Source organism: Camelus ferus, chromosome 5 (assembly GCF_009834535.1).
Source record: "Camelus ferus isolate YT-003-E chromosome 5, BCGSAC_Cfer_1.0, whole genome shotgun sequence".
NCBI lineage: Eukaryota > Metazoa > Chordata > Mammalia > Artiodactyla > Camelidae > Camelus > Camelus ferus.
The window spans coordinates 45,624,480-45,651,027 of record NC_045700.1 but is presented as its reverse complement, the minus strand read 5'-3'; the positions used below and the strand labels follow the sequence as shown (position 1 = coordinate 45,651,027).

The 26,548-nt window shown below is 40.3% G+C and overlaps 1 protein-coding gene across 1 annotated transcript in view; it reads right to left on the bottom strand.

Annotated features, from left to right (window-relative positions):
- METAP1D (methionyl aminopeptidase type 1D, mitochondrial) overlaps nucleotides 1–20,683 on the bottom strand; it is an 83,140-nt gene extending 62,457 nt beyond the window's left edge. The window contains 3 exon segments of the mRNA XM_032479689.1: nucleotides 20,242–20,338; nucleotides 20,341–20,655; nucleotides 20,657–20,683. Of these exon segments, the coding sequence (XP_032335580.1) occupies nucleotides 20,242–20,338; nucleotides 20,341–20,655; nucleotides 20,657–20,683 (439 nt within the window).
- Between the last annotated feature and the right edge of the window lie 5,865 nt (nucleotides 20,684–26,548).

The window sequence follows — 26,548 nt, the reverse complement described above, 5'->3', positions numbered from 1 at the left end:
TTATATCTTGATAAATTGTCATTAAAAAAAAAAAAGAACCAAAAATCTCCACACTTCTCTACAGCCATCACCATCACTTTTCATCTTTCTGTCCACTGCTAAAATTTTGGTCTAAGTCACTACGACTTCCAAGTGGCCAATTTCACTGACCCTTACTGAGTCATCCCAAAATTTCCTCCTGAACCACTTTTTCTAACTAGGTTCTTCATTTTTGCCAATTCCTTCTCTTCTCTTCCCTCTCTTCTTCTGCTTTGACAGCTCCTCTCCTTCCTCAGGTCCCCTTTCCAACCACCAGGTCCCTCTCCTCTGTATCATTTCTCTTGCATCCATCCCTCCCTTCCATTCCAGTCAATGCACTAATTCAGGCCCCTATCACTTTGTTTCTACCACTACCTCCTAACCGATGTGATGCAGTGGCTTTCCCTCTTCAATATACCCAGGACACCCCCAGCAGCAGGTTAAAACAGAGACACCATTTCACTTAATGTGTCAAAAACCTTCATGAGTCTCTGCTGTCTATAAGATAAACCCTCAGCTGCCTTCAAGGTAGTCCACGACCCGGCCCTAACATGTATTATTAATCTTCCTCTCCTTAACTCTCCCATGCAAACTCTCAGCTCCAGCCAAACCCTCTATTCCAGAACCCTCTGAATATGTCTTGACTTTTCCTGTATTCATTTGGTTTCTCCACTGCTGCCCTGCCTTAGCCCCTTAGGAATGCCCTTCCTGCACCCCTCCTCCTCTCTGCTGACCACCTTACTCACCCTTTAAGGCCCAATTCTGTGAAGTGATCAATCCAGCCCCAAATTCTCTCTCTTTCTTCTTATTCGCAGAGCACTATCATACTGTTTTGCGTTGTTATATGCATTAGGCTTTTTTCTCCAATCAAACTAAAAACCATCTGACCTAGTTCAGAAGTCAGCACCATTATGAAACTCCAGACTGCCACTCTCAAACTTTACAGTTTCCTCAACCCTTATTTCCACTATACCTGTTATTTACTCTTGTTGGAAATTTTCATCTTAGAACAACTCCTTTTCCCCCCAAAATTATCAGCCTCTTCTCTTTTAACTTTTACACTCTATATTATTCATTGTAATAAAAATAAGCTCAGAAACAAACAAAATAGACAAGGTCCATGTCCTTGGGAAACTTCCAGCCTAGGCTAGACTCTAGAATTCATTAATTCAGTCCCTCTCTTGCTAACCCCCACTCCCTGTTCTCTAACTCCCTGGTCCTTCCAGGGCATCCACCTGGAAAATTCCAATCAATCCAACTATCTACCTTCACTCTTACACACACAGGATGATGCCCCTTTGGAGACAATCACACAGTGGCAATGAATGGGGCCACTACAAATACATGGTCTCTAATTACACTTGGATCTCAACACTACTGGGCAATCCTTCTATTATCCCTTATCACTCTTTCCTCCTATTTCCCAATCCCCTACCTCATTTCATTTCTAATCTCTGCAAAAATGTACAGAAAGAAATAGAAGTAATTGGGGACAGGAGCATTTACAATTTTCTGTCTCTTCTCCCAGCTGAAAACTACCTGCATGCATGTCTATGATTCCCTCCAACCCTAAGGGAGCAAGATTCTGCTATCTTCACCCCTTCTCACACACATGCCTCAGGTGTCCCATTCAGGTGGTCCCCAAATCCTATATATTCTACTGCCAAAAGTAGCTCTCTCCAACCTCCCCGTTGGCCACTCCCCAGTTCTCACCTTACTTGCCTGTCATATTAAACTAACCAGAGTTCCAGAAGGCTGCACAGGCTCTCACCTCTCTCTCTGACTTTGGACAAGAGGCCGCCTCTATTTCTAGACTCCTTCCTCTGACCAGGCCCTCCTTGCACGGGAGGAATCAGCCCAATTTTCTTCTCTGTGAAGGTGAAGCCTCCCCAGTTTCTACTGGGTGATCCCATTGCACCATTTATTTACCTGTATCTGTGCATCCTTCTTACTCCTGCAAAATCGATTTACATGTCTGATTCCACCAAAGGACTGTGAACTCATGGAGGACAAGAACCGTGTATTCCAAGTTCAGTACTGTGTAAATGGCACATCCTCTGCTGTCCAGGTTCCTTCTGTTTCTACAACACTTGGGTCAAATTTTTTCTCTCTCCCCATTAATTTGTGCATATGGCTTTGTGATCAGAGAATGCAGCTTACACAATTTTTCCTTCTAGAACTTACTGAGGTTTTTAGTGGCATAGCTTACCAACTTTTATCCTATTTCATGTATATTTGTAAAAAAAAAATCCTTAATCCAAGGTATTGAATTTAATATCAGATCAAATTTACTAGTTATAACATTCTGAAACCCAGTAACCTTTCTATGTCTGCTTAAATTGCCAAATTAGAAGCATGCTAAAATTTCCTATTATGATTGTGGTTTTATCCATTTTTCATTTCTAACAGCTCTGGCTTTATATATTTTAACATGTTACTCAACTCATGAAGATTCATTATTAGTAACTTTATTGTATCACCATTAACTAGCCTCTTTTCATTCATTCATTCAAAAAATCTTTATGGAATGCTTATTATGTGCCAGGCATTGTTCTAGGTACTTGGGATACAGCAGGGAACAAAACAAATAAAAATCCTTCTCTCTGCAGAACTTACATTCTAGCTGGGAAGGCAGGCAACAGCCTGCATGACAAATAAGTAAATCATACAGTGTCAGAAAGTGCAAGTGCGATGAATAAGGCCTTAGAGAACATAAGGACTTCGGTTTTACTCTGAGTAAAATAGGTTTTGAGCAGAGGAATGACATGACCTGACTTAACATTTTTAAAAGATCAGTCTAGCTGCTGTGTTGAGAATCCAGTATAGGAGGGCAAGGGGAGAAGCAGGGAGACCAGTAGGGGGTTACTGCAGTAATCCAGGTAAGATATAATGACTCAACTTAGGGTGGTGACAGTGGGGTGACAAAAATGCATTCTGATTATATTCTAAAGGTAGATTCAATGGGATTTCTTTATTCTTTCTTTTTTTTAAACACTTTAAAATTGAGTTATAGTCATTTTACAATGTTCAATGGGGTATCTTGACAGATTAGATACAGAGTGAGAGAAAGAAAGGAACTAGGGCTGATTAGAATGTTTATGGTCTGAGAAATTGACAGGACAAAATTACCATCAACTAAAGTAGGGAAGTCTTTGGAGTGGAGCAAATTTGAGGAAAAAGATTAGAAATCCAGTCTTGGACATGTTGATTTTGACATGTCGATTAGACATCCAACTGGAAATGTTAAGTAAGCAGCTGGATGCATGAGTCTGGAATTTAGGAGAAAGGTCTTGCTGGGGCATAAATATGGAAGTCAACAGCTTAATAGGGTATCAGAGTCATAGGACTGATAAGATCATTAGGGGGATAGTGAGTGAGTAGAAAGAGAAAAGGTCCATTAACATTTTTGTTCTGTTTGATGACTTTTGCCTTAAATTCTATTCTGCCTAGTATTAATATTCTTACTTTGCTTTTCTCATTGGATATTTCTATATTGACACATTTGACCTTGGGTTATTTCAGTCTAGCTCTGTTCTCCTGGAAAACTGGTAAATAAGGAAAGTTAGCTGTGATGCTGAGTAATATCACTTAAGATAAAAATGACTCCAGACTGATAAACTTCATCTAGACTATGAGTAAATTATAAATACTTGGTGATAAGCTATCTTTGTTGTGTGTAGTGATTTCAAATTTTTCAAGAGGCATTTTGTTACTGCCTGCCTGCAAGTACTCCCTACAAGTGGTTCTTTAGGTTTTCCAGTGAAAATTATCTGTCGCTGGCTCTTAGATATTATATGCTATTCTAGTTACTATTGCTGTGTAACAAGTTACCCAAAACTTAACAGTGTTTTTAAAAACCTAACAACTTTATTATGCTCATGGATTATTTGGGTCAAGAATTCAGAAATGAAAGTCTGAGGCTGCATATCTGAGGTGATTAGTCAAGAAGACTTGAAGGCTGGGGACAACTCTATGGCTGAGGGCTGGAACCATCTGAAGGCTCATTCACTCACATGTCTGGTGCCTGCAATGGGATGACTCAAAGATTAGGTCTCCTGACAGGGTAACTTTCCAGTATCCTCTACAAATGGCTTCGCTTCCTTACAACACAGCAGCCCCAGGGTAGTTGGGTTTCTTACAAGGCAGCTCAGGCTCCCAGCATGACTGTCCCAGTGAACAAGGCAGAAACTGCATCTCCTTTTATGACAGCCTTGAAAGACACAGCATCACCTCCCCCATTCTCTTGGTTTAAGTAGTCACAAAACAGTCTAGACTCAAGAGGAGGGGACAGAGACCTCACTGCTCAATGGGAAGAGTATGAAAGAACACTGATATAAAAGGAAATGCTATTTTTTTCCAAATTACATCTTATTCTGAGAAATTAATGAAAGCTTTGCATATTTTCCTTTAGGGAAGAGCTCACAAGACAAAATTTTGCATATACTTGGGAGTTCATTCCCTCCCTCCTCCTCATATTCAAGAAACAGCCTTAGACTGTCAAGATTCATTGACCCTTATCCAGTGAAGAGGGACTCTAGGTCCTCTCCCCTGAATCTAGGTTTCCTTGTAATTGCTTCAATCAATGGAGAACATCTGCTAAAAGGAAAGGGACATTTCTAGTGAGAGGTGTTTTCACAAGCTCTCTCACTTAATGTCTTAATCCCCTTTTTTTAAACAGATTAAGAAAGTGAAATTCAGAAAAGCTAAGTTATTTTTCTAATAGACTTAAATTTTAGAGCAGCTTTAGGTTCACAGCAAAGTTGGGTGGAAAATTGTTACTTTTTTAATTCATGTGATTAATAAGTTGTAGAGACAAGCCCCAAAATCAGATCTTTACCCAGTTGCCTTTTCTGATATATAATCACTCCTTGGATATTAAGAAGCATATTATTCGAAGCACAGAATCTGACATTGTACTAGGTGCAAAACTGAACCTCCTGCTATAATGTGAATGATTAATACCATAAGATCAACTTGCAACGGACTCTGGGGGATGTTCAATCTTTTCTCACCCTATAATATTCTACTTTTAAGTTATAGTAAGAATTCCCTAAATTTTTTTTTTTTTTTTCCAATGCTATTTCTATCAATAGCTTTTGCTCTCCTATCTTTAATCCTGAAATCCTGCTTTAGGATTATACTTCAACACTGCATGATCCTTTCATATACTTTCAGAAAATTAAAGAAGCAGATACATGATTAAAAGTAAATCCATGTGATTCTAAACAACAACTCATTGCTCATTTTTGGAGGATAAACTGTTATTTTAAAAACTGATAAATACAGAGAACAAACCAAACAATTTAACTTTTCAGGATGATGTCTATCAGGGTAATCAAATACTTGATGATAAAGGTTCTTTCTGTGGACATTTTCAAGCTAATAAATCAGCAAGGAATGACTGTATTAAAATATTACCATTTTGCAAACTCTTAATGAGTTAATGGAGGCAAGTAATGATGACCAGTGGCCACTTACATCACAAAAAGCAACACTCTAGTAAGTATTCTTGCCAAAAAAAGTCTAACCTAAATCAAGTCGGGCCTTGGATCTAACTGCCAGTTTACAGAGGAGCATTTTAAATGACCCCATTGGATATACAATCAGCAAAATCCAGAATGTGGAAAGTTCCATTAGGGTAGACAGACTAATCAGTTGCTTCAACAAATAAATTTCAAGAAAAAAAGAAAGAGGCTTCCCGGAGAAGATGGCGGAGTAGAAGGACGCTCGCAGGTCACCCTCTCCCACAAATACACCAAGACCCACATCTACAGACCCACTCAGCCAACCAGAGCACCTGTGGAACTCCAACAGACCATCGCCCTCTTCAAAAGATAAAGACGCCAAAAATCTGGTAGGAGAAAAGGAAAAAAGAAAGAACAAAAGGCAAAGCAGCGCGGGACGGGTCCCGCGGGGAGGGAGCGGCAAAGGAGGACTGGCGCTCGCTCGCCGGGTCTCCCCTCTCCAACTGAGAGGCCAGCGGGACGGAGGGGGAGCCTCCGAGGCTCGGATCTGTACAGAGCAGCCCTTGACTAACAGAACTAAGTTAAACGGGCACAGAGCGTCCCCCCCCCCCCCCCCCCCCCCCCCCCCCGACACCCAGCCTGAGACGCGGGGCGGCAGCGGCGGGCAGGGCCAGGCTGCACAAGCCGGGCGGAGGAGGGAAGTGGCTGCACGGAGGCGGCCCCGGGGGAACGCAAGGGGCTGCGCGCTGTGGCTGTGGGTGCACAGGGCAGAACAACCTGGGCCCTCCATGAAACAGCAAGGTTGATGTGCTCTCGGGGGAAGGGTGCACACCCCCATCTCTGAAAACCCGCGGAAAGTTTTCGGGGGAAGAGAGGCGGGGCTCAGGCACAACCGCCATATCCTCCGCGCTTAGCACTCAGGCGGAGGCGGGGGCGAAACCTGCATCCGCACTGAAGGGCTTAGCAGCCTCAAAGGCCAGACTGAGACTGGCTTGCAGCCCGGGGCAGATAGGATCCTTCCATCCTGGTCCCTCAGAGAACTTGCTCCACAAAGACAAACAAGGAGCTGGGTTTTGGCTCGGAGCAGGGACAGGGCTGTCCCTCGGTCTTCCCCGAGCCCACCCGCGGGGCGCCGACCAGGGCGGGGGCGCCGACCAGGGCGGGGCGCCGACCAGGGCGGGGCGCCGACCAGGGCGGGGCGCCGACCAGGGCGGGGCGCCGACCAGGGCGGGGGCGCGCAGCCGCACAGAGCAGTGGAGCTACGGGCGGCGGCGCAGGTAGAGCAAGAGCGGCTCCCCGCCTTTCGGGCAGGAACACAGCACCTGACGGAGGTGCTGGGAGGGGGCACGACCCGCCCTCCTACCCGGCCAGTCTGCAACATCTGACTGCGGCATCTGGAGGGGAAGCGAACCGCCCGCCCACAGCAGAGAGCTGCACCTGACCCAGTGTTAGGAGGAGGCGCGATCATGCTTGCCGACAGGTGCTGGGAGCAGCACAGAAGAGGGCGCCAACGGAGGGCCTCTGAAAACAGCAAGCTGAGCTTCCAAAACAGGACGAAGACAGAAAGACTTCACATTAAAAGCACACAGACTCCAGGAGAACACCGACAACCGCCCCCCCTTTTTTTTTTAAATCTGTTTTTACCTGTTCTATTTTCTATTACTCTCTTAATCTTTACTTCTTAATTCATTTCTATTTCTCTTGGGTTTTGATGTCCTGCTATTGATTAGACGCAGGTTTCAAATACATCTATTCATCTCCCCCCCCTTTTTTTGTAAAGGTTTTAAAAGGACGTCTCAACCCGATTAATACTCTGCTTTAACTCACTCTTCTATTATTCATTATACACTGTTTTCAAACCCTCTTTCTCCCTTCTTTTAAAATTCTTTCTCTCTCTCTCTCATTTTTTTTTTCTTTTTTTCCCTAAGTTCTATTCCTAAATAGGCATCAGATAGATAAAATCCTTAAGGACCAAAATAAACAACTGATACTCCATAAACCACAGTGCCAAAGAGGTATGAGCAAGATGAAGAAGCAGAAAAACCTTTCCCAATTAAAAGAACAAGAGAAATCCCCTGAAAGAAAGATCAGCGAAATAGACATCGATAGCCTACTAGATCAAGATTTCAAAAAAGGGGTGATCGAATTGCTGAAGGAATTAAAAGAGATAGTGTTTAGAGATATAAAATATGTCAAAAATGAAATTGAAGCTAGAAAGAAGAGCCAAGTAGAATGGGTAAACTCGTTGACAGAGATGAGGAATGATCTAATAGCTGTGCAAAGCCGACTAGATAAAGCAGAGGAACGAATTAGTGATCTAGAAGACAGGGCAATAGAAAGCACCCATTCAGAAGAACTAAAAGAGAAGCAAATAAAAAATAATGAAAATAGCATAAGGGACCTATGGGATAATATAAAGCGTCCCAATCTTCGCATAATAGGGGTCCCAGAAGGAGAAGAAAGATCAAAGGGGATTGAAAAGGTTTTTGAAGAAATCATGACTGAAAACTTCCCAAACTTAAAGAAGGAATCAGATATCCAAGTACAGGAAGCTCAGAGGGTCCCAAACAGGAAGAACCCAAATAGACCCACACCAAGACATATCATAATCAAGATGGCCAGAGTCAAGGATAAAGAAATGATTCTAAAGGCAGCAAGAGAAAAGCAAAGAGTAAGTTACAAGGGAACCCCCATAAGGCTCTCAGCTGATTTCTCTACACAAACACTACAGGCCAGAAGGGAGTGGCAAGATATATTCAAAGCCCTGAATGAAAAAAAGATGCAGCCTAGGATCCTTTATCCAGCAAGGCTATCCTTGAGGATAGAAGGAGAAATAAAGAGTTTCACAGACAAAAAAAAAAGCTGCAGGAGTTTAGCAACACTAAACCCATGCTAAAAGAAATATTGAAAGGGCTATTCTAAATAGAAAAGCAGCAGGATGCTACAGAAATGAGAAACACACAACTGGAAAGGTGATAACTCATGAATTACAAATAAAGTAAACATGAAATTATAAAAGAAGACATACAAATCACTGAAAGTGGGAGAGGGAGGCAGGGAAATATAGAATATTTTTTTCTTTCTTTTTTAATTTTTTTTAACAGTAGGATGGGTTTGAGATCATGTTACTATCAGTTTAATAAAAACAGTTATAGTAATGGGTTGATAGATTTACAAAAAAGGGTAACCACAAGCCAAAAATTTACAAAGGAGTCACAAAAATTAAATAAAATCCATGATAATACAAAGGAAAATTACCAAACCACAAAAGGAAGAAGAAAGGAACAAAGAGGATATACCAATTCAACTGCAAAGATAAGTTCAAAATGGCAATAAACACACATCTATCATTAATTACTGTAAATGTTAATGGACTAAATGCTCCAGTCAAAAGACACAGAGTGGCAGGCTGGATAATAAAGCAAGAACCTTCAATATGCTGCATACAAGAGACCCACTTTAGGGAGAAGGACACATATAGATTGAGAGTGAAAGGATGGAAAAGGATATTCCATGCAAATGGAAAAGCCAAAAAAGCAGGTGTTGCAGTACTGATTTCAGACGAAATAGACTTTAAAACAAAGGCCATAAAGAAAGATAAAGAAGGACATTTTATAATGATTAAAGGAGTGATACGAGATGAGGATATTACACTCGTTAATATATATGCACCCAATATAGGAGCACCTAAGTACATACAAGAATTACTAACAGAGATAAAGGGGGATATTGATGGGAATACAATCATAGTTGGAGATTTTAACACTGCATTAACATCACTAGACAGATCTTCCAGACAGAAAATAAACAAGGCAACAGAGAAATTAAATACTACAATAGAAAAACTAGATTTGGTGGATATTTTCAGAGCATTACACCCCCCAAAAATAGGATATACATTCTTTTCAAGTGCACATGGAACATTTTCCAGGATCGATCATGTACTTGGGCACAAAAGAAACCTCAACAATTTTAAGAAGATAGAAATTATCTTAAGCATCTTTACTGACCACAATGCCATGAAACTGGAAATCAACAACAGAGAAACAAAGGAGAAAAAAAGGAAAGCATGGAGATTAAACAATATGCTATTGAAAAAACAATGGATCAATGAGGAAATCAAAGCTGAAATTAAAAAATACCTTGAGACAAATGAGAATGAAAGCACAACCACTCAAAACCTATGGGACACAGCAAAGGCAGTGCTAAGAGGGAAGTTTATAGCGATACAGGCCTTCCTCAAAAAAGAAGAACAATCTCAAATAAACAATTTAACCCACCACCTGAATGAATTAGAAAAAGAAGAACAAAAAGCCCCAAAAAGCAGCAGAAGGAAGGAAATAATAAAGATCAGAGAGGAATTAAATACAATAGAGATTAACAAGACCATAGAAAAAATCAACCAAACCAAAAGCTGCTTTTTGAAAAAGTAAATAAAATCGAAAAACCTCTGGCCAAACTCACAAAGAAGAAAAAAGAGAGAGCACAAATTAGCAAAATAAGAAAGGAAAATGGAGAAATTACAACAAACAAAATAGAAATACAGAATATCATACGAGAATATTATGAAAAACTATATGGAACCAAACCGGATAACCTAGAGGAGATGGACAAGTTTCTGGAAACATACTGTCCACCAAAACTGAATCAAGAAGAATCTGAACACTTGAACAATCCGATCACTAGAAAGGAAATAGAAATAGCAATTAAAAACCTCCCTACAAATAAAAGTCCAGGACCGGACGGCTTCACCGGGGAATTCTACCAAACATACAAAGAAGAACTCATACCAGTCCTTCTCAAACTCTTCCAGACGATTGAAAAGGAGGGAATACTCCCAAACTCATTCTATGAAGCCACCATCACCCTGATACCAAAACCAGGCAAAGACACTACAAAAAAAGAGAATTATAGGCCAATATCACTGATGAACATAGACGCCAAAATCCTCACCAAAATTTTAGCAAATAGAATCCAACAACACATAAAAAAGATTATACATCATGACCAAGTGGGGTTTATCCCAGGGACACAAGGCTGGTTCAACATACGCAAATCAATCAGTGTAATACATCACATCAACAAGAGAAAGGACAAAAACCACATGATCATCTCAATCGATGCAGAAAAAGCATTTGATAAAATTCAACACCCATTTATGATAAAATCTCTCGCCAAAGTGGGTATAGAGGGAACATATCTCAAGATAATAAAAGCTATATATGACAAACCTACAGCCAGCATAGTACTCAACGGTGAAAAACTCAAAAGCTTCCCACTAAAATCTGGGACAAGACAAGGATGCCCACTATCACCACTCCTATTCAACATAGTCCTGGAAGTCCTAGCCACAGCAGTCAGGCAAGAGAAAGAAATAAAAGGGTTGATCCAAATTGGAAAAGAAGAGGTAAAAGTGTCATTATATGCTGATGACATGTTACTATATATAGAAAACCCTAAAAGGTCCACACAAAAGCTACTAGAGCTGATTGAAGAATTCAGCAAGGTAGCAGGTTACAAAATTAACGTTCAAAAATCAGTTGCATTTCTTTACACTAACGATAAATCAACAGAATAAAAAAGTAAAGAAACAATCCCCTTTAAAATAGCACCCAAAGTAATAAAATATCTGGGAATAAATCTAACCAAGGAGGTGAAAGAATTATACACAGAAAACTATAAACCATGGATGAAGGAAATTAAAGAAGACTTTAAAAAATGGAAAGATATTCCATGCTCTTGGATTGGAAGAATCAATATTGTTAAAATGGTCACACTGCCCAAGGCAATCTACAGATTTAATGCAATCCCTATCCAATTACCCAGGACATATTTCACAGAACTAGAAAAAATCATAATAAAATTCATATGGAACCATCAAAGACCTAGAATTGCCAAAGCATTACTGAAGAGAAAGAAAGAGGCCGGAGGAATAACTCTCCCAGACTTCAGACAATACTATAGAGCTACAGTCATCAAGACAGCATGGTATTGGTACCAAAACAGACATATAGACCAATGGAACAGAATAGAGAGCCCAGAAATGAACCCACAAACTTTTGGTCAACTCATCTTTGACAAAGGAGGCAAGAATATACATTGGAATAAAGACAGTCTCTTCAGCAAATGGTGTTGGGAAAACTGGACAGCAGCATGTAAAACAATGAATCTAGAACACTCCCTTACACCATATACAAAAATCAACTCAAAATGGATTAAAGACTTAAACATAAGACAAGATACAATAAACCTCCTAGAGGAAAACATAGGCAAAACATTATCTGACATACATTTCAAAAATTTTCTCCTAGAAGAAATAAAAGCAAGAATAAACAAATGGGACCTAATGAAACTTACAAGCTTCTGCACAGCAAAGGAAACCAGAAATAAAACAAGAAGAAAACCTACGGAATGGGAGAAAATTTTTGCAAGTGAAACCGACAAAGGCTTGATCTCCAGAATATATAAGCAGCTCATACGACTCAATAAGAAAAAATAAACAACCCAATCCAAAAATGGGCAGAAGACCTAAACAAGCAATTCTCCAAGGAAGACATACAAATGATCAAAAAGCACATGAAAAAATGCTCAATATCACTAATTATCAGAGAAATGCAAATCAAAACTACAATGAGGTATCACCTCACACCAGTCAGAATGGCCGTCATTCAAAAGTCCACAGATGACAAATGCTGGAGAGGCTGTGAAGAAAGGGGAACCCTCCTACACTGCTGGTGGGAATGCAGTTTGGTGCAGCCACTATGGAAAACAGTGTGGAGATTCCTCAAAAGACTAGGAATAGACTTACCATATGACCCAGGAATCCCACTCCTGGGCTTGTATCCAGAAGGAAATCTACTTCAGGATGACACCTGCACCCCAATGTTCATAGCAGCACTATTTACAATAGCCAAAACATGGAAACAGCCTAAATATCCATCAACAGGTGACTGGATAAAGAAGATGTGGTATATTTATACAATGGAATACTACTCAGCCATAAAAACCGACAACATAATGCCATTTGCAGCAACATGGATGCTCCTGGAGAATGTCATTCTAAGTGAAGTAAGCCAGAAAGAGAAAGAAAAATACCATATGAGATCGCTCATATGTGGAATCTAAAAAACAAAAACAAAAACAAACAAACAAAAACAAAGCGTAAATAAAGGACAGAAATAGACTCACAGACAGAGAATACAGACTTGTGGTTACCAGGGGGGTGGAGGGTGGGAAGGGATAGACTGGGATTTCAAAAGTGTAGAATAGACTACACTGTATAGCACAGGGAAATAAACACAAAATGTTATGATAACTCACAGAGAAAAAAATGTGACAATGAGTGTGTATATGTCCATGAATAACTGAAAAATTGTGCTGAACACTGGAATTTGACACAACATTGTAAAATGATTATAAATGAATAAAAAATGTTAAAAAAAAAACAAATAAAAAAAGAAAAAAAGAAAGAAAAGTGGGAAAATAAACTTATTGGTTAAAAAAAATTGACATCCTTTTCTAGCCATTTTGGCGTAACTGGTACTAGAATTCCCTCCTGCCTTAAACAATGAGCCAACTCGACAAAATGTGAAGAAGCTATTTTTTGGCACTGGCTGTTGACTAAGTAAGGCAGGACAGTGAAACTTGAGGGTAAATAAATACACAAGGTGAACTCAGACTGGCTCTGGTATTCTGCCGGAGGAAACTGTCCCAAATGTGGCACTTGAATGGGAAGCCCAAGCCAAGCACAGCACCTGGCTGTTCTGTTAAGGGAGGCAAAGAGCAGAGGGTTGGCTGCTGAAGCAGCTGGAATTTGTATGGCAGGAGACTGGAAGAGAGAGAGGTCCACCAGACAGTGGCTGCTGCAAGGCTGAGAGCTGAACATAGATTCCAGAGGTTGCAGGGCTGGGAGAAATTGAAGTCCTAGCCCACTCAGAGCAGACAGACCTCATTTAGCCCACAGGCATTCAGTGGGGATCTGAAAGATGAACTGAGATCTCAGGAGGAAGAATTACGCACCAGCAGAGGAAAGGTGGGCAAATTAAAACCTGTGGACCAAACTCGGCTCACTGTCTTTTCTGTAAATAAAATTGCATTGGAACGTAGCTGTGCTCATTTCTTTACATACTGTCTCTTCTGCTTTTGCACTATATTGGCAGAGTTGAGTAGTTGCAATAGAGACCGCAGGGCCCACGTCCAAGGGTTTACTTCCATCAGCTTCCTTTATCTCTCCCATGACTACACTGCTTAATATTTACTATCTGTCCCTTTACAGAACAAGTTTGCTGAACTCTGCACTAGAGCAAGGGCCACACTCTAGGACTAAGAGCAAAACAAAGAGATGCACCCTACCAAAGAATAAAAGCAAGCCTGGCAGAATCAAAAAGATCTGGCAGCAATTTAACTGCCTGTCAGAACAAAACTTGACATATTTTAAAGAAAAGTAATATAATCTCTACAAGGTATTAAGTCTATGTCGTATATACAATCATGTATCAAGTAACATGTGAAGAATCAGAAAAACGTAACTCATAATCAGGAAAAAAAAAAAGCAGTCAATAAAACAGAAACAGACTCTGGGATCGGCCAGATGACAGATTCACAGATAAGGACTTTAAAACAGCTATTACAAATATGTATGTACAAGTACTTAAGGAAAAGATAGACATGAAAAAACAGCTGAGAAATCTCAACAGAGAAATGGACCAAATGTAAATTCTAGAACCCATAAGTACAATCTATGAAGAAAATTAAAAAGGCTCCTGGCTTTTAGAGGTACCTAATGAAAAATCTACAGATGAAATTATATCTGAGATGTAGTTCAAAATAATCCAGCTTGGGGGAGGGGAGGCAGCTGGCAGCAAAGACGAAACAAGAGCCACTGTAGGTTGATGACTTTTCTAAGTAGGTGATGAGTTATGTCCTGTTCTCTCTACTTCTCTGCATGCTTCAAACTCTCCACATTCAAAAGTGAAAAAAGAAAATCCAATCTCTACAAGAAAAAACTGTTTTAATTGGAAAACAAGATGACGTCCAAATGAAATTCTGCATATATATTATTCTCCTCCCACCTCTGCCAAATTCCCAAAGATATGTAGCATCCACTCTGCATTTTCAAAGATTCCCAAGGCTTGGGGGACGTAGCCATTTCAAGAAAACTGTGAATATTTATTTAGGCGAATGCCATTCCCTACCCCCTGCCTTTTTCTCTCTCTCTGTGTACGTATGTTATACACTTTGGCACACATAGAAATATCAGTATTTGATTTCACAGAATTAGAGTATAGTAAATCACTCTATAGCTTGCATTTTCCAAATAATATATATTGTAGATATCATTCCACGTCAACAAATACAGGTCAACATTTTTCTTTTTTAAAAAATGACTCCATAGCTTTCATCCCTGAGGGCCCACATGCCCTGTACTTGCATTAAAATGTCATAATTTCACTGGGAGACAGGAACTAAGTGCTACAGAAAGCTATTTCAAGCAAAGGGAAAACATAAGAGCTTATATGACTTGATGGACAAGTCTGACTTTAAAGACTTTAGGACCATGATCTGATTGTTAAGTATACCTTAAGTATTGTTAGTATGTATGTAGTAACAAGCCATATTATAATAGAGCTGAAAGGTATTTGTTTAAAAATATATCATATAGCAAAAATCCATTTCCATTCTCTGGCTATAAACATGAATAGTTTAAGTCCCATGAAGCTCCTTATAAACATTAGCATTTTCCAAAACACCCATGGACTGCATCCCAAAGGTTTAATTCTATAAGCTGGTTTGACGAAACTGTGGGTACGTTTCCCTACAGAAGCTACACAAAATAGTATGGATCTCAGGTCAGTTGACCAAAGTTTAAAGTGCTTAATTTAGGATGTAAAATAGCCCCTCCCCTAACTAGGAGGTTAAATTTTTGAAAAACCACTATGGTAAGAGAATTCTCAGTGGAAGAATCTATGGCCTTAGAGTCACAAGTGAACAGAAGCACTTGTAAGTATTTTTTACATTTGTTAAAATAAAAACAAGAATAATAAAATGTTAGCAGACTTACATGCATCTTAAATTCTTGTGAGTATACATAAGTAATTTCCAGTTACCAATCTTTGATCATGGAAATCTTGATTCCTTGTTCCTTTCCTGTATTATAAATTATATACACATTTTGCTTTGTTGCAAAGTAAAAGAGGTGTGCATAATAAAAGACATTTTTCCCTTGGGTTTGGTCCATTCGAACATTTGATGCTTTTTGTATTTGTTTGCTTTTTAGTACAGTTGGAAAAAAAGTTACTGCCTTGGAAAATAAAAATGCTACCTTCTCAATGTACAAAATTCAAATACTTCAAGTATAAAGAAAGTAAAAATCAGTCCAATCTCACCATCTGGAAATAACAGCTATGAACATTTGGGTGAACATCATTCTAGATATCTCTTTAGAATAAATTCCTAAAAGCAGAATTGTTAGGTAAAAAGTGTATATACCTTACTCCTTGATACTCATTGCCATACAGCCCTCTGGAAAGGCCAAACTACTTCACACCCTCACCAACTGTGCCTTTCTTAGACTTTCTGCTGGACTTGCCCACAATCTACCCCCTCTGCTCTCACTGGCTTCGGTCCCCTCTACATGGATTGTGGAAGGACAGCAGGATAGTGATTACGTCCAAGGGTTTACTTCCATCAGCTTCCTTTATCTCTCCCATGACTACACTGCTTAAGCCTCAAGCCCTTCTCCTTTAGATTTCTTCCCTTCCCCCACCTCAGCCTCCTTTTTCTAATTATCTCTGATAAGTCTGACTCATAATTCAAATTACCTCAAATGAAATTCTCATAATTGCTCACAAAGGCACGCAGAAGTAAAAATGCCTTAAAATAATCTTGGAGGGACAGGGAATATAAGAGAGAGAGAGAGAAAAGTGGAAAAAAGTCACTATCCTGTCATATGATGAGAATTGAGATTTTAAGATAAATTATTCTTTAGGCCTACCATATAACTTTTGTGCACAAATATTGCTACAGGAGGTCACATTCAGAAAGATCTTTAATTGAGTTATGAAACTGAGTACTTATTGTATGCACACACTGTGTTTCAGGTTTGGGGCAGACAGAGATGAAGAGAAGAAAAGATTTTTGTCTCTAAGAAGCTCCCATTCTGGCAGAAGAAACAGAGTTGTAAACAAATACTGTTCAGATAAGTGTACATGCTTTGATATAGGGTGGTAAGTGTTGTGATAAAGGTATGCCCTGAGTGCTATGTAAGCAGACTGGGTTAGGTTAGCCTGGGCAGAAGCAAAGACAGCTCCAAAGGAGAGATGGCATTTAAGTGTGGCTTTGAAGGATGAATGGTTTGCTGGGTGAAAAAGGACATTGCAGATAAAGCAATTAAGGAGGCACACAATGATAAACCTTAACAGATATACGAGGATAGGAAACTTGTAGGAGGTGAGGCGAAAAAGATAAATTGAGGCCAGACTGAGATGGAGTTATCTTTCCATGCTAAGGGATTCAGACTTTATCTCAGCAATGAAGAGTTCTTAGAAGTTTTTTAGTAGGGAAGCATCATCATCAGATCTGAATTTTAGAAGGACAAACTGGTTGTGGGGAAGAAGATGAACTGGGGTGGAGACCAGTTACAAGGGATGGTGAAGATCATGCAGAAAACTGGAGGGACCCAAGAAACTGGATTTACTGACTCACTGGACATAGACATTGAAGGCAGTGGTGGAGACCAAAAGAACTTAAATGCTTACACTTAGGTACTGACCAGATGGTGAGACTATTCATGGAGACAGAGTTTATATGCAGAGGAGCAGAAGGCATGGAGAACAATATTCATTTCTGCATTGGACCTGTTGAGTTGAAGGGGCCTGTGAGACATCTAGGAAATGATGCCTAACAGAGAGCTGGCACTGAGGCCTCGTGCCCAGTTCCAGGGGATACTGTTCTAAAAAATCATATAGATTTGCTAGTAAATTTGATTGGTGACAACAAGGAGAGGAAACTGGAATAAGGGCTTAAAAGGAATCTGGGGAATACAGATATTTATAAACCTAATAGAAGAAGAGCCTAGTGAGAGTATGGGGAAATCAGAGAAACAGGAGGCAAGCCAGGAGAGACTGGCTCATAAAAGGAACATGAGTGTAAAGGAGAAAATATGCCCCCTTCTTTGCCTTCCTCATTCCTTCCGATACTCACTGGGCTTATGGAGTGGCTTCAGGAGCTGGAACAAGGATTCCAGTAAAGCGGGGATTGACGGTGAGAGACTGAGCAAGGGGAGAGCTCCTGGGGCCCCGGGGTAGGGATTACGCATCTGATCTGAGATTTCCTGCCAGTGCTAATACCAAGGAATACTTTTGCCCCTAAAAGGCTCTTGCTACCTGCTCTCTAGGTTCCAAGAGACTAATCTGTCCTTTCAATGTCACTTCTTATAGTTTCTACCCAGCCCTTAGCCCATGATAGAGGAGAACAAGTATTAACAGCCTCTCAATTCAGTATGCTTTTGAGCCAGGTACTGTGTTTGTTAAGAAAGATAAGACACAGTTCCTGCTCAACAAGAGTTAGCAATCTAGTGATGGTGAGAGGAAGCAGGTAACTACTATATAAAGGGTGTACTGTAAGTAAAGCAACAATGTACTGGAGAGTCATGAGAGAAAATTTATACCTTTCTTAAGAGGTTAAAAAAATCTCTTCTTCCCATTTTCCAGGGGAGAAAGATATACATAGATGCTGATGATAAATCCTGGCACATGAAGATTTACGATGGATTAATTTACATCAATCAAAAAGGGTGAGGGGGGAGGGTATAGCTCAGTGGTAGAGAGTGTGCTTAGCATGCACGAGGTCCTGGATTCAATCCCCATTTATCTCCGTTAAATAAACAAACAAACCTAATTACCACCCCAAATGTTATAAAAAATAAAATAAAATAAGGTGAAAGGGAAGAAGAGGAAAGAGGACCCTTCATAAATTTACCCTTTATTTTCAACTCTGGGGGTAGAGAGCAAGTAGTATAGGACAAACCATCTGCAGTGTAAAACCAGCTATGGATAGTCCATAAAGAGCCTTTCCCTACCACTAAATCTCTTTCTGATGACATATTTTCCCTCCCTCTTTCTAGTAAGAATATCCCCCTCTTCTAGTCAGAAGATAACCCTCTTGCTGGGTATAGTGGGATGGGTTACTACAGCCATCTCTATAGCTTTTTCCAAGATTGTCTGAACCACCATTTGTCAAAATTGTCAAGTGACAAAAAATATTAATATGTTCTACCTATAATCTGCAAAGAGATTATACACATATGTATACATATATATGTGTGCATGTAATACATATGTGTGTGTTTTGGTTCCTCCTCTACCTTGACTATCTACCCAGATCCTTTTTCATCATTATGTGCAGTGCACCAAAAAGAAGTCTAAACGCCATTATTTCTTGTCAGAAGAGGAAACAAAAAAGTAACTTGATTAGTAAATAGAATTTGGATTGGAGCCCAGATCTTAAGAGATGTAAATTGGTGCTCTTTTCACAAGGCTGTACTCCACTCTTTCATCCAACCAGTCAGAAACACTGCCTACATCACCTTCCCTTTGCAAACTTCTCACCTCAAATCTTCTTGTGGCTCCTTACTCATCTCCACTAACACCTAAATACTAAGGTCTATTCGCCTACCATCCTCCCTCCTCTCTAAACACATCTTCCCCTTTACTTTTCACACACGCTCATCATACTTGTCCTGTCTCGTTTGAACTTTGTACGTAGATTTCTATGAAGAGACCATGCCATGAAGGGCAGAGGAATAAATCATTAAAAAAAAAAATCAGTCATGTTGTAATGCCCACTTTGCCTGTTACAATCTGTACAATCTTAGTCATGTTACTTAATGCTCTGTCTCATTTTTCCTCATCAGCAAACAAAGTAATACCTAACTGAGTTTTAAAAGGTTCCTAGCATACGTAAGGTGCTTAACACAGTGTCATGTATTTAAAAGACACTAAATAAACGGTACCTATTTACTGTGAAAATAATACTTGTCTCACAGGACTGTCGTTCCTACACGCTGACACCAAAATAGTCCTTCAAAATATTTTAATTCCCCTCTCCCCCTATTCTTAAAACAACTTCCTACTTCTCATCAACAGAGATTCAGAAACAGGTTCAAGTCCAACAAAGAGTCACCTGCAAAAGTACTTGCACATTTACTAAAATCTCACTACTCACCCAAGGATAACACCTACTGAAAGCTTGCCAGGCATAATTTCTCTTCTTAACTTTAAGCCAATGGAAGAGAATAATCACAAGTGCAAGTTTCCCCAAAGACATGTTCTATCATGCCACCAGATACAGCAAATACAGGTTGCTTTCCCTGTGTCAACTGGGTGTCCAAGCGCATTTCAGTTACCGTAGGTTCGTTGCTCCGCAGCCAGAATAAATAAATTTGCTACACGAATCATATAACTGACGTGGGGGAAGAAAACTTCAAACAGTGTCCCATAAATCTCGAGGAGTGACTGCGAATAGATGCCACACAGTGACGTAATCTAGGCGATTGACAAATGAACACGTGTGTGTCTGCTCCTGTGGCAGTATGTCATTGTGTGTGCCCGTGTGTGTCCGCAGAACTGAAAGCACATTCCTGTGCACCGAGCCTTGTATCTGAACAAGTCTGAACGCGGACTTGTATCCCTTTGAACCCGGTTGCGTAGCGAGTGAGAGACAGTGCGAACCCCCGCGGGGCTGTCCTCCAGGTGCTTACCTCTACGGATCAGCAGGTGGACGCTTCTGGGCGCCGCCATGTTGGCGTCGGTCACGTGGCCGCGAGCGCTCGCTTCTCGCCCCGCCCCCCCTCCCCCCCCCGTTGGAGCCGTCCAGTCGCCGCCCTGCCGAAGACCCGAGGCGCCAAGGCCGCCCGAGGGGAGCGCGCGTGCGCGCCGGGGGCTGACTGCGGGAGCCCCAGCGGCTGAGCGGCTCCGGCACCGGGGCCAGCAGGGGAACCCGCGACCGGCCGAGCGCGCTCCGGCGGCGAGAGGCGGGCTCCAGCCGCGGTTCGCGCGTTCGCTCTGAGCCCCCGCGCCCAGGTGGGATGGAAGAAGCCTGTCAGGTAAGCCTGGCATCCAATATTTGTAGCATCAGCATTTTGGTGCATGGAAACGTAAAGTTGGGAGGAAAAAAATAAAGCACAATTTAGTGTTCCACATAGTACTTTGCATCGTCTGCCACTTTGTTGCAAATTATTTCCCTGGATTCCGTTGAAAGGTAAAATTTGGTTCAAAGTCACCAGCTGCCCCGTTGCGTCCCAGAATCTACATTACTCAGCAGAGAAAAGAGATAAAACAGGATCTATGTGCAGCTGCAAAATCTATTCTGGGTACCACAGTGGTTATTATCTTCAAGGGACTTCTCTTTCTCCAAGGACACCTCGCGCAGCCGTATTAAGTAGTCTTAATCCTAAATTTGACTTTTAAGAATGAGAGGATGACGTCTGCCAATTGCTCTGCCAAACGAGGAAGCCTACGGAAGGCCAATTATGAGTCAAGTGAGGGAGCTGATGTATCCCTAGTGATGACGGTGCCCATTTTTTTACCAAATTCCCTGTTCTTATCTGCGTTCTGGGGCAGATTTCCATCCTATCATGGACCAGGTATTATCCATTTTGGTAGCCTGGTACCCAGCAAAAAGCCTGATAATCAAGGAATGTCTGGTGAAGGAATTGAACTCTCCGTGGACCCAGTCAAAGCAAGAATGTAACAGTTTCCTGGACTTTACATGCAGTAAAGATTGATAAGGATTCTTGGTGAATGTGTGTGATGTCTCCTAATTAATTTTTAAGAATTTAATTTAACTACACACTCAGTGAAAAACCCAGACAATTCAGAAATGAGTAAAGAAAAAATGCTTAAGTCCCCTTCCTCCTCACCTGCTCTACACACCACAAGCCTACTCTTCAGCCAACCACTGTGTGCGTCATTCCATGCCTTTTACAGGCAAATATGTATAAATCTTTTAAGCAGAATCACATACTCACTGTTACAGCTTGCTTTTTCCACTCATCAAAAACATCAAATCTCAGAACACTTAGCTAGGGCTCATTCTTTTTAATGACTACATAGTCCTGATATTTTTACTTTTAAAGAGAGTGAATTTGGATAGTTCATTAGAGGACACATCTATTTCTTGGAGACCCAGTTTTGTATGCTTTTGGGTCACCTCAAAAGAAAGAAAAAATGTTTTCCACTGAGGTAAATAAGATGTACAAGGATGAGAAAGTACTCTTTCCGATTATTTCAAGCCCCACCTTTTCAAACACAGGCCAGTTCCAAAGAAAGAGTTTTTTTAACTCCTCCGTGTAACTGAAGCCAATAATCTGAGTGTAGAAAAGGAGCCTGAGAGTCAGCAGAGCACAGAGTGTCAGGAATTGTGCAGAGAAAAGAGACCTTGAAGTCCCTAGAGAAATGTCAGAAAGCAGTTAAGCCCAGTTTCAAACACATCTGAAACAGAACACATGTTCATGTGATTCAGTTCAGCCAATCCTTGGAAAACAAATGCACGATTTATTCCCCTGCAACTAGAAGGGAAAGGAAAAGGAAACACTGTGAGGACATAGTGGAATGCAGTGAGGAAATCCCCACTAAGTTCAGCATAGAATGTAGATAGCTAGGACGAGCTAGAAGTAAAGCAGATGTGAACATGCACAGGTGATAGCTTGTCCACTGATCCTTGACTTAGCATCTTTCATCACACCCTTCTGCCATTAGAAAGATTAAGAACTGCCAGCATGTGTCCTCCAAAATCATCCATGTATGATACATATGCATCCTGACCCACAGGATAGAGGGCTAGACCTCTGACATCTAAGATCCCTGGCAATCTAGCATCTGTGATCCTGGGTTTTCAGGGCACTAGATTGCTTTGACTTAGGTGAGTAACCATTACTGACTCACTTCTCTACTCCATTTCTGCCCACTTGTGAAATGAAGGTTCATTATATTGTGGCACTTCACCAGTTTGAACTCCCACCATTATTCAGATTGTGTACTTGTGTTTCCTGAATTAAAAGTTGAATGATTTTTCAAAACCAGGGTTCAAGAAATAAAGCATAACTTCTTAATACCTTCAGTTTCTGTGTCCAAAAACTCCTTCTTCAATGTTGAAGTATTTGTATTAATTGTGATTATTGTTTTATAGATTTTTACCTTGGTTTTTAAAAGATCGTGTTATTAGCATCTTTTAAAATCTTTTAATCTTTCATTAAAGAAAGAAATTCTGATATTCTCGTTTTTGAAAAGTCAGCTTTTCCTTCTTCCTTCCACATGATATTTTATTATAGACTTATACTACGGAACTTTTTCAAAAGCTGTATATAGTTTGTGATAAAGTTGAAATGATCAGTTTCTGTAGTGTAGATATTGAATGTTTGTAATTTAAATTCACATTTTAAAATGCTCTGGGGATTATGCTACATGAAATAAATCCCTTTAAAACTAAATTTTGCTTTATAATACATCATCCTGAAACTTGTTTCACAAGTTTAGATTTTTTAAATGCTTACAAAGATTACTTGTAATTCAAGATGCTTAAAAAGTAGACTGTAAAAGAAAGACTAAAGTACTTACATATCTATAGAAGAAAGTTATTACGTATGAATACAAAAGACTAACTGAAATAATGTATTTCCTGCTGGGCACAGGGCAGGTTCTGTGGCCTGCGGTGGGGCGGAGAGGAGGGTAGGGAGGGAGGAGGAGGGGGAACTGGTGCCCTGGGGCTGCCTGGCTTCCATGGGGCTTGCCTTTAAGTCAGGTACCTTCATGCCTTCATTCTCCCTTCCTGAACTTGCTCCTCAGTTTTGCCATCTGAATCAGAAAACTTAGCGCTTTGATTTGATTTCAGGAACGTTTCTTAGCATTCTACTCTATGGCTTAAGAAGATTTCCAAAACTACCCTGCAGTTTGTTCACTTTTAGTATGAGGAAATACTTTTATTTATTTACATTTTTTAAGTCAAATGGACATTCTTTCTGCATAAACATAATCTGCCTGTATAATAGGGACCTGTCTCAGTAGCTGATTGGACCCCTGGAAAGTCAGGGTCCAGCTTCAAATGATTGTATGTTCAGGCAGAAAGTTTCTAGGGCATTCTCTTAGCCAGCTTGCTGGCAGAATATCATTTCCTATCATTTCCTTTACCAGTCACTTGATACAACAATGGATGTGTTACTGGATAATCCTGGGGGAACCTCAGATAAAATGTGTCAGTGCTCTGTGTTTTTTTGAGGAAAAGTAATGTCATATTCGAGGCAGTTGTGAGAAATCGAGGGGCTTTCTCCTCACGGCTTGTGCCCCGTTTCCTTCATCTCTAGCTGTGCCAGGAAGCCAGGAGGCAGGGGAAGGCAGATTTAATTGTAGGTGACCCTCATGCCCCTCCTATTTTTGATTTGTATAATGACATTTTTCTGGCCCTTATAATTCCTAGGCAAAGGAAACTTTTAAGTCCCACCCCCTTCTAACAAGATTGCCCTATGTGAGCCCCTTCTTGCATTGAAAGCCTGAAGATTTCATGGATGTACAGCTATTTATAAACCTAATCCAAGTGGGCTCAGCTAATAGCCTGTTGCACCCTCCTGAGCAGCCTGCAGTGTAATTAAGCAGAGTAGAATGGGACCAGAGAGGGCTTACTTAGCTGTAGATTAAGACCAAAACTTTGTCCCATGGGAGTTGTTGCTCTCAGGCCTGGTCTGGCCTGCATTCATTTCAAGCTGGTCCAGCCTGTTGGCTTGAAAGATATGGGAGATTTGTAAGCAGAAATAGTGCTTCAGCCTAACAGCCTGTCCATTGTTGGAGCAGCAGCCCACTTGGTATGGTGGCAGGGGCCAAGGGAGGGAAGGTGTGGGAAGGCTGCAAGGAAGAGGATAAGGGTGGTCCCAGACCTTACTCACTGTTGCATCTGAGTTTTATCTTTTTATTTTTTAGTTTTAAACATTGAGGTATAATTGATTTATGATATCATTAGTTGCAAGGGCACAACATAATGATTCAAATTTTTTATAGACTATACTCCATTTATAGTTATTAGAAAAGATTGGCTGTATTCCCTGTGCAGTACAATATACCCTTGTAGCTTATTTATTTTGTAAATCGTTTTGTGCCTTTTAGCCTCCTAACCCTCTCTTGTCCCTCCCCACTTCCGTCTCCTCATTAGTGACCACTAGTTTGTTCTCCATATCTGTCAGTCTCCTTTTTGTTATACTCACTAGTTTGTTGTATCTTTTAGATTCCAAATATAAGATAAAACATACAGGATTTGCCTTTGTCTGATTTATTTCACTAAGCATAATATCCTCCTGGTCCACCCATTGTTACAAATGACAAATTTTCATTATTTTTATGACTAACTAGTATTCCATTGTATATATATGCTGCATCTTCTTTATCCATTTATCTGTTGATGGACACTTAGGTTGCTTCCTATCTTGTCAATTATAAATAATGCTGCTATGAACATTGCGGTGCATGTATCTTTTTGGATTAATGTTTTGGTTTTCTTTGGGTATATACCCAGGAGTGGAATTGCTGGGTCATATGGTAGTTTTGTTTTTGGTTTTCTGAGGAACCTCCACACTGTTTTCCACAGTGGCTGCTGAGTTTTATCTTGAGGGACAAGGCTTCCTAGACCTCATTTCTTAAAACCGGCTCTGAGGGAAGTTGGGTTAAAGCAGAAGTGTGTATTCATCCCATGAAATCTAAATAAAAATGTGTACCATTATCTACTACCATCTATTCTCAATTAGTAATCCCTGGAAAAGTAGCACCCGCTTACACACCCTGGAGAACGAAGAATTCTATGCAGAGTAAGGAAGAAAGGAAAAAATTTCCAAGAGAATTTAGTGATTAATCAGTCAATCAATAAAAACTGAAGTGCCTACTCTAGGCTCCAAGGAGATATGGTATTATTTTTGTTCTTAAGAAACTAATTGGAAAGTTGAGACTAACATGCTCACAAAATTGTCCATAAAGAAAGAAGAAATACCCTTGAGACTATAAGCCCCATAGGAGCAACACCACGTGTAGGGGTCACAGATTTTGGCTATCCCTGGCTGCCAAGAACTGAGAAAAATGCTGAATTCTAATTATGTAAATTCCCAGGAAATTGCACCTGTTTAAAATCCTTCCTGCAAAGAAGAAGGTGAAAGGGAAATAATGCTTCCTTTAGCATCTCAAATCCACATTTGTAAAAGAAGAGAAAGGAAAAGAAAATGCTCTCGATCTCATTGTTAGAAATTTTTAAAAGTCTGTTTTGATTTTTCCTTTTTGTTTACACATGTATGTAATATGTGCTCTTTAAAAACATATTAAAATACTGAAATATGAAATATAGAAAGTAGAAGTCTCCCAGAAAAGCTCTCTCTGTGTAATCACTGTTAACGAGTTGATGTGTATTCATCTAGGGCTCTTTTCTATGCATATACCATTTGCTGAGCTTTCTAAGGGAAGGGACCTATTTTTACCATGACCAGTCACACATGTATATAGAATAAAAGACAGCAGATTAGGCAAACCACATGCAAGAGGACAGGAATGCACAGTATTACCAATGTTTTTGTTGCTGCCTACTGTGCACTCTCTTTTCCTTCTGCCTTCACTCTGCCCTTGTTTCTCTTCCAGTATTTCCACTCTTTTATAAGATTATTCTTTTTATTGTTCTGTTTCCCTTTCCCTCCTGAAATGATGCTACATTCCTGGTTACTTTCTCATATTTTTCCATCTTTGCTTATTCTTTGGCTGGATTTATGGTTCTGTGTTTGCTGTAGTGTGTCTGAGTAAAAACATACGGTCCTGGAGGATTGTGTGAGACCAGTCCATATAGAAAGCAGTTGGACTGTTAAGATCAGAGGTTGAGAATATTTGTGATTTTGATATTTCTTACCTATAAGCATGAAACAGTGTTCCGTGGTCAGTGAACAGTTACACAGAATATACTGCAGTAAGAATCTCTAAAGTGGAGATTATGAAATAACAAGGGATTTAATAATAGAAAAAGAAAACTAGGTTTGTGTGTCCCTTTCTCCT